Source organism: Sorghum bicolor, chromosome 1 (assembly GCF_000003195.3).
Source record: "Sorghum bicolor cultivar BTx623 chromosome 1, Sorghum_bicolor_NCBIv3, whole genome shotgun sequence".
NCBI classification, from domain to species: Eukaryota; Viridiplantae; Streptophyta; class Magnoliopsida; order Poales; family Poaceae; genus Sorghum; species Sorghum bicolor.
This window is the reverse complement of record NC_012870.2, coordinates 16,446,463-16,459,531: the sequence shown is the minus strand read 5'-3', so window position 1 is coordinate 16,459,531 and position 13,069 is coordinate 16,446,463. Positions and strand designations below refer to the sequence as shown.

Here is a 13,069-nt window from a genome sequence, read left to right as displayed (position 1 = left end):
AAAAAGAAAGGAAAAGAAAACACCTACATGCATATACTTGTACTGTTAGTTAGCATGTCATCGTGTGCATATTCCTTGTAAGATGCTGTCAACTGCGATGAGGTGACAAGTACATCGGTTACATACATGTGTGGCCTATACTTTCTTCTCTTATGTTAACTCGACAGCCTCAATCAAATTGCAAGTGCTGAATTGCGAAGATAACTTTGTTAACTTCGATTCCTTCTTTCCTTGAAACAGTATTCGTGCATACTGATACTCTGGTAAACACAAAGTCAAATTTCGAATGTTGCCTGCACTGGGTTACTCTCATCTAAAAATTTTCTTATGCTTGCCGTTGCCCTCTCATAGTTATTTTCTAATCCTTTTGTTTTAGAAAATTTGCTGTCTCCGTTGCTGTGGCTAAAAAGAAATAGTTACATGAAAGAAATGAGAGAAGAAACAATTTATTTTTGACTCATGGTCGTAGGTAAGGAATTAAAGTAGGTACCAGTGGTATCTTGTATCAATTAGTTTAGTTTATGGCCTGTTTGGATGCGGACGGTAAAATTTACCTCATGTCACATTGAATGTTTGCATATATACATAAAGTACTAAATGTAGTCTATTTATGAAACTAAAAGCATGGCTAGGAAGTAATTTGCAAGACGAAACTTTTGAGCCTAATTGCCAAATAAAACAAAAATACTACAATACATATTAAACTTTAATAACTCCAACCAAATATCCTCTTAGTTTCTCCTGTTAAATTAATTACATGATGTACCATTTTAGTTTATATCTTAAGTTTTGGATCGATCAATAGCCCATAACACATATCCTTAATTGCTCTTTTTTATTTTTTTCCTCTCCAATAAAAATCCTTTCAAGGTACTGACAGTTTTACATGTCACAGTCAACAACAATTAACAAAGAGTTGATAAAGGAAGGGAACGTTGTACTAGGCTACTAGCTAGAACAAAGCTACAAGGGGCTACCCTATGGATACAACCCCCATTTTCCAATCTCCAACTTACATGACAGTTCAATTTTCAATGCTGAACTACGAAACCGAGTATCACACATCCTCCACCTGTTGGAACCAGATAGATTTGGTCATCTTGTGGTTTTCTATTTTCTAAAAACGAAAAATATATATGATTAATTCTCTAAAAATCATGACTAAATATTAGATTAGAAAAATATGAACTAGTATACCTTTTTCAAAAAAATTGCTATCTATATGCTCTGTTTGAATCTTATTTGTTCATTTTCTTCTGTCTCATTACATGTAATCACACCATTATTTATTTAAATTATTGTTTTGTGCTCTACTTTATGTAATTATGTTGATTGCATGACTAGTTAGGCCTTATTTAGATTCAAAAACTTTTTAGATTTTGACACTGTAGTACTTTCGTTTTTATTTTACAAACATTGTCCAATCATGGAGTAACTAGGCTTAAAAGATTCGTCTCGTGATTTAGAGGTAAACTGTGCAATTAATTATCTTTTTTATCTATATTTAATGTTTCATGCATGTGGCGCGAGATTCGATGTGATGGAGAATCTTGTAAAGCTTTGGGTTTTTAGGTGTATCTAAACAAGGCCTTAGTTGCATGATGTGCAATCAACGTAAAGTAAAATGCTAGCCTTGCAATGCTTAAATATATCTGTACATATGGTGGAGCATGGCAAAAAAAAAAAAAAAATCTATGAGATTGGTGTGTCGTCTTCCATATCTAGCTATCTACTCATAGTTTGCCAGATCCTCTTGATTATTGATCGCCAAGCAGTCTAGTACAATGCCGGATAATAAATTAATAATTAAATAAATAACGAGCACAACTATAAGCAACAAAAAAAATATGAACATAAGTAAATAAAGTTCAAGATGATCATAAATAGATCACCAAAAGCTAGATTATTATTTTAGAAACAATTGGAAATACGTTGCATACAACACAACTGATTGCAACTAATGCAGTTATAACCATAGAAATACATGCATCGATGGGTTTCATCCAATTCAAGCCAACTTAATAAAAAAAAGCTTTGTTCGTTTGACTGAAAAGACATGGTTAAAAATACTATTAGCTGATTTATTATGAGAGAAAAACAATACTAAATAGCTAGCTGATTCGATGATAAACTCTTTTTTTGCATGTTTGTTAGTATTCGTTTACTTGTTCTTTTTCCCCTGCATGCACCGCGGTTCCTTTTTTTTTGGCATGTTTGTCAGAGTATTATTCGTTTATTTGTTCTTCGTTCTTTCAGCATGAAGACAAAAAAATGATTAAACGTCAGGTTTTGTCAGATTGAGCAATGAGCATAAATGTGTATGTAAATCAGTAGTAGCACAAAAAAACGAGAGAGAAATCAATCGAGACGAGCTCAACCAAACGCCGCCTATAAATCCTGCGGCGGCGCCTGTAGTTCATACCCCACATTCGATTCCGACAGGCGGGACGCGAGAGTGAGGCCAGCAGATAGAGCCATCGAGATCAGCCATGGCCACCACCGTGAACCCTGACCCGGAGGCGGCGCTCGGCGGCGCGAAGGAGCCGAGGGGCCCAGCAAGGTCGCTGCTTGCACGGGCGCGCGACAACCTGGCGTTCCAGTCGGTGTGGCCGGAGCTGAACGGCGCCATGGGCGACCTGGGCACCTACATCCCGATCGTGCTGTCGCTGGCACTCGCCCGGCACCTGGACCTCGGCACCACGCTCGTCTTCACGGGCATCTACAACGCCGTGACGGGGCTCATCTACGGCGTGCCCATGCCCGTGCAGCCGATGAAGGCGATCGCCGCCACGGCGCTGTCCGACGCGTCGTTCGGCGTCCCCGAGATCATGGCCGCGGGAATCCTGACCGCCGCCTTCGTGCTCCTCCTCGGCGCCACGCGGCTCATGCAGCTCGTCTACTGGGTCGTCCCGCTCCCCGTCGTGCGCGGCATCCAGCTCGCGCAGGGGCTCAACTTCGCCATGGCGGCCGTCAAGTACATCCGCTACGAGCAGGACCTCGGCAAGGGCAAGTCCTTGGGCCGCCGCCCCTGGACCGGCCTCGACGGGCTCATCCTGGCCGTCGCGGCCATCTGCTTCATCCTCCTCGTCAACGGCGCGGGATCAGAGAGCAGCAGCAGGAGGAGGACGAGGACGACTGTCCGCCGAGAGCATGGCACCCATCCCGATGAAAGCCAAGAAGAACCAGAAGAGGAGGAAGAGACGCAACAAGGTGGTGGTGGCGGCTGGCGTTCTATGGTTCGGCGCGCGGCGCCGGCGATACCGTCGGCGGTAATGGTGTTCGTTCTGGGCGTGGCGTTCGCGGTGGCGCGGCACCCGGCGGCGGTGCGGGAGCTGCGGCTGGGTCCGTCGCGGATGCGCGCGGTGCGCATCTCGCGGGAGGCCTGGAAGCAGGGTTTCCTCAAGGGCGCGGTGCCGCAGATCCCGCTGTCCGTGCTCAACTCGGTGGTGGCCGTGTGCAAGCTGACGCGGGACCTGTTCCCGGAGAAGGCGCCGTCGGCGACGCCGACGTCGGTGTCGGTGACGATGGGCGGGATGAACCTGGTGGGGTGCTGGTTCGGCGCCATGCCGTGCTGCCACGGCGCCGGCGGGCTGGCGGGGCAGTACAAGTTCGGCGGGCGCAGCGGCGGGTGCGTGGCGGCGCTGGGCGCGCTGAAGCTGGCGCTGGGCCTGCTCCTGGGCGGCTCCATGCTGCGGGTGCTCTCGGAGTTCCCCGTGGGGCTGCTCGGCGTGCTCCTGCTCTTCGCGGGCGTGGAGCTCGCCGTCGCCGCCAGGGACATGTCGTCGAAGGCCGAGGCGTTCGTCATGCTGCTGTGCACCGCCGTGTCGCTCGTGGGATCCAGCGCCGCGCTCGGGTTCCTCTGCGGCATGGTCGCCCATGGCCTGCTCATGCTCAGGGCATGGGCCATGGGGGTCAGCCTCAGCTAATTCTACTCTACTACTGCTGTATTTTGGCAGCTAGGATCATCGTTGATCTTGATCAACAGATCGTCCGTTTGAAAATTGTGAGCTGTGATTGTCTGCGTGCGTGTGTGTGCATACATTCCCCAGTCTGCTACTCGTTGACCGGGCAAAATTTGGACTTGAGCAGCTTCGTTCAGAAATGTCTAGTTGTGTACTGCATCTTCTTCTTGAAAACCTTCTTCCGCTGCATTGTTCTCTGCCATGAACAAACCTCAGCTTTGGTCGCCATCCCAGAACCATGGCTAAAATGAACAAGGCTGGCGCCGTTTTAGGCTATAGTGGCTAGAGTGAACTGCCGCTAGGATATCACTCCTTCTGGCGCTATTGCAGGCGTTTAGCGGCCGCTATCCTTTGCTAATCCTATGCCTATCCACTTCCAGTTCCCAGTGCCTGCTCGGGCTGCCACCATGTTTCTGGTCAAATAGAGGTCGGATGATGAAAATCAGCGGCGGCGGAGGCGGCGGCTTCGCCACCTGCCTGACCGCGACGTGCTTCGCCGGGGCTGCGGCGAGTCGATTTGCTGCATCGCCTGAAGCTGTGAACGTCGACGGGTAGTCGAAAGCTCCAGGCAACCCAAGCAAAAGCAACTCTCCTGATCCTCTGATTCTCGCTGCCCTTCTTCCTCTGATGTGTGACTTCGTGTCAAATTTGTTCGATTCATCATTTTTGGTGACTGGTTATTGATTGCTGATCGAGTGATATGAGGATTCGAGTTTGTGAGTATTGCCTACTAGTAGAGAGTAGAGCGCACACAAGTACGCCATTTTTTTGTGATCATGTAAAAATATATGCTAAAAATGGTCAGATTGCTGGCCATTTCTTCCATGGTTTTCTGAAAACCCGCTAAGGCTGTCTCCAATAGGAGACCCATTTGGGAACCCAAACCCAAAATGGGTCTCCAACACAATACCTATAGCAGCCTCCAACAGAGTATCCATACAGAAAACCCATTTTAGGTATCAGGAGAGGCATAACCCAAATTTGGGTATTCTCTCTTCTCGAGACCCATTTGCAGAGAGTGTTTTCTTTTAGGTCTCGTTGCTGGAGAAGACTAAAAATAGGTATGGAACCTTTTACCTGTAGCGCTACCCAAAGGATAAATGAGTCTTGTATTTTGGGTGATGATTGTTGGAGATAGTTAAAAAGGTAAAAATGGCGTGGCGGCCGACATAGCGTCCATATCTTTTGAGCCAAGCCTCCGCTAAATATAAAAACTAGTTATACTTATGAGCTCAGTAAGAGAAATTAGGAACAAATAAAATATAAAACTACGGCTATGCAGCGTGAGATTCTCCTACATGATCAAGAATTCCCGTTCAGGCCTTGTTTAGTTTCCAAAATTTTTTAAGAGTTTCCATCACATCAAATCTTTGGAATCATTAAATATAAATATAAATAACTAATCGTACAGTTTAGCTATAATTTACAAGATGAATCTTTTAAGCTTAGTTAGTATATTATTGGATAATAATTATCAAATACAAACAAAAGTGCTACGGTAGAAGCTCAAAAAATTTCGAAAACTAAACAAGGCCAAACAAGGCCTCAGTAGCTTCATCCGTCAAAAACAAGATGAAAATGGCTAAAACTACTCAACATGCTAATTGGCGAATGTTGATCAACTCTGCAGCACATCAATTCGCCAATTAGCATGTTGATCACAAGGCATTTAAGATAAAAAAATTAACTAACACCGATTTGGAGTGAAGAAACCTCTATCAATATTCAAAATGCTCCCTTTCGCCAAATACTGGAATCAGCAATTTATAATTTAGCCAGAAAAATTGCATAATTCCCATTCCAGCTGCTGCGCTCCATAAACTGGGACACGCTTCCCGTACGTATGCAGTTAGACTGTCAGAGGAAAAGGTCCAGGCTTCCAACCCAGACTCTAGAGCAGACAAATTTCCTCACGACTCCAACCAAACAGCCCACATTGCCAAACCAAGCGGTGATGAATGATAAGCTTCTACGCACCAGCAAACAAGCAATCAACAAGATCACACGCCTGCCTCAGTAACATCACATTCATTTCCGTGAATCGCATATTTATTTCTTGTACATTGTTCACAAACCATGGTACATTCTAGCCACATTACAAAAGGAGAACAAGATGCTAGTCCCTGAAGTTACCATGCAACTAGACAAACACAATCGCTCGTAGTCTTCAAGTTCAATCAAACATAGTTTACAAGTTAAAGCCTGGTTTACTCTTTCTTTGGAGGGATGTGGTTGCCGCCGGTTGCAATTTTGAACAGATAAAACACTGACATCACGGCACTACAAGGAAAATTTAGAAACTATTAGTTCCGTGAAGCTATTTTCTATTTGCACACAAGAGGAAAACAAGTAGGCAGTGCACGATAATCTAGTGATGCTTCCAAAATGTCGAAGCTGATGTTTACCTGAGACCAGCAACAACACCAGCTGGCATAATCTTCGAGGTCTCAAGGTATCTTTGCCCCATAACGTAAGTTAAGGCTAATGCACAAACTGTTCAATAAAATTTTGCATAGTCAGTACAGAAACAAAAAAAAAATTGCAGGCATAAGAAATGTATCTCAGAAATTGATTTTGCACTCAGCAGTTCAAGTTTCCTATAATGAATACAATGCTTTTGGCGTCTATTCTGTTCAGTCTACAGGAAACAACAGAACTGTTGAAAGTGCTACCGTTTTGTGGTCTCCTAATAATTACCATGTTAAGACCAAAATGTTTAAACACTAATAAGATATAACATAACAGCTTTGGTGGTAACTGGTAAGGTAGTGATGGTTTAAATCCTCATCAAAACTTAATTGAGATTCAAGATACTGAAGATCTTATCCAGGATTCCATATTCGTTATGATCCCACCCTATACAAGGATTTTGGAAACCCCAAATTTAAACTTTACGAGTAACTCTTCAAGATTTTCAATAGAGTGTGTTTCTTGGAACCAATCACTAAAGAGCTGTGAAAAGACGAAAGAATGCAAGAAAGCATTCCATCAATAAATTCCAAACAAATGTAAGAACTAAGTTCTCCATCAGGATTTCCTAAACAAATAGTTAGGAACTCAAGATCAAAATGCTCACACAAATATCTTTACAAAAACAATAAACACAAATTAATAGGACTGTGAGCATAAATTTGTTGGCATCCATGCAAAATTTAGTGTATAGAAGTTGTGAAATGCTGACAAGCTGTTAGTGTGCCAAAACAACTGGAATGGAGAGTCCACCATAGGAGAAGGGACAGTTCACACTACACATTATAGTTGGTGTACTCATAGGACTAAAAACCAATGAAGGTGATTGAGCAGTTGAAAGCTAAATGGAAATGAAATGCTACTAAATGTAAATTGAGTAAAGGCACCAAAATTTTTCCCATTTTGGAGCACATGATTTTTCCTCCTAATTCCTTCAGTATGTGTATTGGTTCCTACATGTTCCTGAAAATTCCTTTGGGACTGCTACATTCCAAACAGCCCTAATTCCTGATGCCCAAAAAAAACAGCCCTAATTCCTGGGTATGCAGGAAAGAATTGGGTTGCTTGGTGCTGGATTGTGTCTACTAATACAAGAGTACATGTACAGACCTATGCCTATTCACACAAGACTACTACAAGCATACATGTATTGAGTATTCTGATGCCTCTCTCCCCTCCCCTGTGTTGGCTAGGCGTTGCCAATGCCTTGTCCCCAGCGAGCGCAACATCGCCTCAGTAAAGCCTAGGCGACACCTTAAGAAACAATGGTGTCTACTACTACTACAAGAGTACATGACAGTGCAGACCTATTGCCTATTCGCACCACAACACAACTAGCAAGACCATTTGTCTTGATGTTTCAGATGCTCACAAAACTAGTCATTAACCAGCCATTACGAACTTTGGGTTAAAAATATCAAATTCATTAATCATCATCAACACATAACTTGGACGACTTCCCACCCTATTTACCACATCTGGGAGTCGATCAGGTTCAGAAATAAAGAGCCTGATTTGATATGCTAAAAGATGTATGACCTGGTGCAGGACGCATCACAAGCAATTAATTTACCCAGAAAAGGGTCGAGGCATTGATATGGTATAACCTCAATCTTATCAAACTAGTGCCCTCCTCATGCGTACTCATGTCCCACATGAGGCAACATGCAAGAGGCTCCGACAGTGAGCAAAACAAGCCCCAAAGAGGTTAAGGCACTGGAACTAGTGCATGTTCGACAGGTTCAACACACGGCGACATTTCTAACTGGTTAGAAAGTTGAACTTGGGCAAACTCGGACATGAAATGCTGCCCTATTGGCCTATTTGATATTCCCAAATACATCAATCAACTACGCTAGAAATGCGGAGAATCCTGAACTCAACCAAATCAAATTACTATGCACTGGCCTCATTGCATGACAATTGGCACATCCCATAGATCCCGCAATTCCAGCCTATTTCCGATGATCCAGGGGGCGATCAACCACCTGGCCCAGGCGCACAGCTAAAAATCAAATATTTTATTGTAATCTGTTCCTAAACGAAATGAAAAAAAAAGGACAAGAGTGTGAGAGGGGGGGGGGGGGGGGGGGCGTACGCGTCTGGAGCGCGAGGGCGACGTAGGAGTTGCGGCGCTTCTCGAAGGCCTTGAGACTGACGAAGCCCGCGAGGAGGAGGATGGCGCCGGCGCCGGCTCCCCCCGCGAGGGAGGCGGTGCTGCCGCGGCGGAGGTAGCCCATCACGCCGCCGGCCAGCACGGCGAACCCGTAGGGGATGGTGAAGCAGAAGTCGTGCATCTTGGGAAGAATGGGTGGGGAGCTCTCACAGATCTCGCGGCGAGCCTACTCTCCCCCTCCCTCGTCGCCTTTGTGCCTTCTTTATACTATCTCGGACGGATCGGAGGCGAGGCGAGGCGAGGCGGGAGGAGAGAGACGCGAAGAAAGTCGTCGTCGACCTGTTCCGGTTGCGGTTGCGGTGTGCGCGTGGCTTCCTGCGGGTATAGATGTACAACGGGCCGGCCCGTGCCGGCACGGCACGGGGCGGGCCACGTCGGGCCACGGGCCGACCGTGCCGGGCCACTACCGTGCTGCGGGCCGAGGGTGCGGCCCATGGTCCGGTCCGTGGGCCATTTTCCCGGGCCGTGCCGCCCGTTCAGCCCGGTACCTCGGGCCGGCCCACAGCCCGACAAGCATATCACAGGGCAGTCTCACAGCATATGAAAAAAACATGATACAATTTCATTTCAAAGAGAAAAAGCACAGAATCACAACAGAAAAAGCACAGAATCACAACAGAAGATGCAAAATGAGCTGTTTGTGCAATGCTGCCTCATTAAAAACCTTTCTAGGTAAACCCACCCTTGTGGGAGAAACCCTAGAAAGGAAAAGAGTACAGCCAGCTCAAAATTAATTCAAGTTTAAGTTCAGTGTTTCAAACATGTCAACAGACAACAGCTAGCCCTATTACATTAGCCAGCTCAGTGGCAACCAAAAGAACAAGTCCAGCAGCAGTGCAGCACTATCCTATCAGTTTGCTCTAACCAGTGCTATGGGAGGCTCTCCCGCTGCCGGTGCCGCTGCCATCAGGATCAGCAGGAGGATCACCAATCCATAGGTTCTTGAACAGTTCTTCCAAGTCCTTGTCCACCACTGTATGTTGTTCTTTCCTTGTAGCTTGGTCCCAGTCTTTGATGCAGGTGAGCATCTCCACATGCTCAGGCAAAAGGCGACGCCGGCGATCTTCAAGAATTCTACCTGTCAAGCTGAAACAGGACTCGGAAGACACTGTAGAAACAGGGACAGCCATGATATCTCGAGCAAGAATAGACAATATAGGATAGGTTTGCTTGTGATCACGCCACCAAAGCAATATGTCAAAGTTAGGATCAGCCCATGACACAGAATCACTGTCTAGGTAAGCTGTAAGCTCATTAACAGCAGATGTAGTAGATGGAGTAGATGATGAGGACTCAAAGATCCTTCCCCATCTGTTAGCAGCACCAGATGGAGGAAGCATGGACCTTTGAGCCCTAGCTGAACCTGTTCCATTCCCATATTTCTCCCGATACTTGCAAAACAACCTGGTCAGCTCAGATTTAACATCACTATAGTACAAACTGTAATTAACATTAAGTGCCTTACCAAGAAGTTCTAAGGCTCTTTGGAAGCCTTTCATCTTACCTCTAGGATCAAGAATCATTGCATATGAATAAAGCAAAGGAATTTTCTCCCAATACTTAAGAAATTTGGCCTTCATAGGCCTTGCAATTGGTCTAAAATGTTCATTGCTCTCAGCTTGTTGTAAATGCTCAGCAATTTCAAACATTTGGTGCAAAACAAGTGGAGCAGTAGGATAGTACACACCAGAAAGAATAACAGTGGAGTCATAGAACAATTGTAGGAATTTAAACATATGTTCAGCAACATACCAATGCACATTAGTCAACAACTCAGAGCCATAATTAGAGTTAATGAAAACAGTAAAGACTTCCTTGTAAGGTATCAAGTGCTTAAGCATCAAGAAAGTAGAATTCCATCTAACATCCATGTCCAGGCCAAACTTTCTGGGTGTGACACCTTTAGCAATACAAAAGTTCTTAAACAATGCAATCCTATGATTAGAAGAATTTAAAAAGTTCACAGCAGTTCTCAAGTCATCAAGCCAGTCTTTACAAACTTTCAAACCAGATTTGACAATAAGATTTATGATATGGCAGGCACACCTCTGATGCACAAGAAAGTAAGTGACATGGTTAGGATCAGCACGAGTAGGTGAAGGATAAGATCCCATATAACCAAACAAAACAGGGCCCAATATATCATAAGCTTTAGAATTAGCAGAGGCATTGTCTAGAGTAACAGCAAACACCTTATCAATCAAACCAAACTCATCAACAACATTAGAAATCCGATCAGCAATGTTTTCACCAGTGTGCGAACACTCAATCAATCTAAAACCAACTTCCTTTTTTTCAAGCTCCCAATCTTTACTAACATAATGGCAAACAACAGAGATGTAGTCCTCCTTAGCATTACCAGCCCAGATATCAGATGTCAAAGAAACAGAAGATGCAGCAGGCAACAATGTTTTCATAATCATGTCACGTTGTTCATCAAACAACTTAGCCAGGTCTCTAGTTGTGGTCTGCCTACAAACAGGCTTATACAGAGGGTTGTGAGCACGCGTAATGTAATCAATCCAAGCCTGGGTAGCACCTATACCTAATGGAAGGTCCAGCCTAGCAATCAAACGGCACAATTCAATACGAGCAACCATAGGATCATACTTCCAAGTACCTAAACCATTACCATTCAAAGCTAGCTTAGATTGTACCATATCAGCATGTTCTTTCTTTTTCATGCAAGATTTCATATGACGCCTCAAATGACCAGTGCCATTAGCAGATAAAGCAGAGTACTTAGCATTACAGTGTTTACAGACAGCACCAACACGGATCTTGTTCTCTTTTACCTCATCAAAGTACTCCCACACATCAGAGCGCTTACCAGACATACCAGGGGTGGGAGTGTCATCAGCATCGACATCAATGGGTGCATCGAGATCGATTCCCAAGGCAGCCGCATCCTCACGGATGTCGTCGTCGTCTTCGATCTCCAGATCATCGTCTGAGCAGCGGTCCATGTCCTCGCCGTCGACGGTGCCCGGACGCCGATCAACTGCATCCGAGCCCCGCGTTGCGAGGACAGCACCACGGCCGGACGAGCTGGGCGAGGACGACGACCCACCCCGGCCTGCACCTCCAGCACCGTCCCTCGACGCCTTTCTTGGCGGCCTGGCCATGTCCACTTCAACTCCAGAGGATGAAGAGGCGGCGTCAGGCACGAACCTGGCAAGAAGAAAATGAAAAACATCAGATCTGACGGGGACAGAGGAACGAGAGGAGCAAGAAACACTTACCTACGGCGGAGCCCGGTGCCGGAGACCCCGAGTTGCAAAGATCGCCAGAGAGGGGAGAAGGGTCAGATCTGACTGGGACGGAGGAACGAGAGGGAAGAAGGAGTACTCACATGGCCGACAACGGAGAGAACAGGAGAGTAAGGAGAAAGGACAGAGTCACAGAGGTCACCGCCTCACCGGAACGCCGGCGAGGTCACCAAATTTGACGGAGAGGCGAGGACGCGAGGTTAGGGTTACGGCGAGGAGAGCGAGACAGAGACCGGAGTGAGGAGTGCGGCGCGGGCGCGGGGGGGTGGGGGTGGGGAGGAAGTCACAGAGGTCACCGCCGCACCGGATCGCCGGCGGCGAGGTCACCAAATTTGACGGAGAGGCGAGGTTAGGGTTACGGCGAGTCGGCGAGGAGAGCGAGACAGAGAGGCGAGTGAGGAGTGCGGCGCGGGGTGGGGAGGCGAATGGATTAGGGTTTCGGCCGGTGTGGGGGGAAGGGGAGGCGGCCGGCTTATTTGGCCGTAGTGCCGGGCCGCCACCGGGCCGCCTTCTCCACCGGGCCGGGCCGCCACCGTGCCGCGGGCTGACGCGACGGCCCATGGCCCGGTCCGGCAACGGGCCGTGCCGCCCGTGGCCCGCAAGCACCGGACCGGGCCGTGCCACGGACCGGGCCAAAAGGTCGGGCCACGGACCGGGCCAAAATTCACGGGCCAAATGTACATATATACCTGCGGGCTTCCTCCGCGCAGGGACAGGGAGAGGGAGCGGGTGGCGCAGAGACGGAGGAGGGGCAGTCTCGTCATTTCCTGAGCGTAGGTGGCCAGAAAAGCGTGCCCGCCCCTCGCTCGAAAATCTTCCGGTCCGAACGTTCGGACCGGAGCACTCGTCCGACGATTCCCGCCAGTATTTCCCGCGCGAGACTGGCCGATGATTCCCGCGCTGGTTCTGCTCCCTCTGTCCAGAGTCCCACGTGATGCTTTTCCACGCATGAACGCAAGCAGCGGCGGCCCACTTGCATGCGCGACAGTTGTTTCCATGCGCAGGTAAGTACGTAAGTTGCTTTTTTTCTTTTCTTTTTCTTCTTATTTATTTCCTTTTCTTTTTTCTTTTCTTTTCTTTATTTTATTTTATTTTATTTTATTTTTCTTGATCTTTTCATTTTCCCTCCTGCCCGTTGTTGTTTAGTTTTCTTTTTTGTTTCCTATTTGTTTTTTCTTTGGTATTTTTCTTTT

The 13,069-nt window shown here is 46.7% G+C and overlaps 2 protein-coding genes across 2 annotated transcripts; one reads left to right on the top strand and one right to left on the bottom strand.

Moving 5' to 3' along the window:
* LOC8065652 (molybdate transporter 1) lies at positions 2,449–4,102 on the top strand. The gene has a single exon (XM_021451887.1). It carries the CDS (start codon positions 2,490–2,492, stop codon positions 3,924–3,926), a length of 1,437 nt encoding a protein of 478 aa, XP_021307562.1. The 5' UTR covers positions 2,449–2,489; the 3' UTR covers positions 3,927–4,102.
* LOC8063039 (protein FATTY ACID EXPORT 5) lies at positions 5,972–12,637 on the bottom strand. Its single transcript, XM_002464283.2, has 4 exons — positions 12,566–12,637; positions 8,530–8,922; positions 6,368–6,455; positions 5,972–6,242 (listed from the first exon to the last, which is right to left on the bottom strand). The coding sequence occupies exons 2-4, from the start codon at positions 8,726–8,728 to the stop codon at positions 6,170–6,172; spliced, it is 360 nt and encodes a 119-aa protein (XP_002464328.1). The 5' UTR covers positions 8,729–8,922; positions 12,566–12,637; the 3' UTR covers positions 5,972–6,169.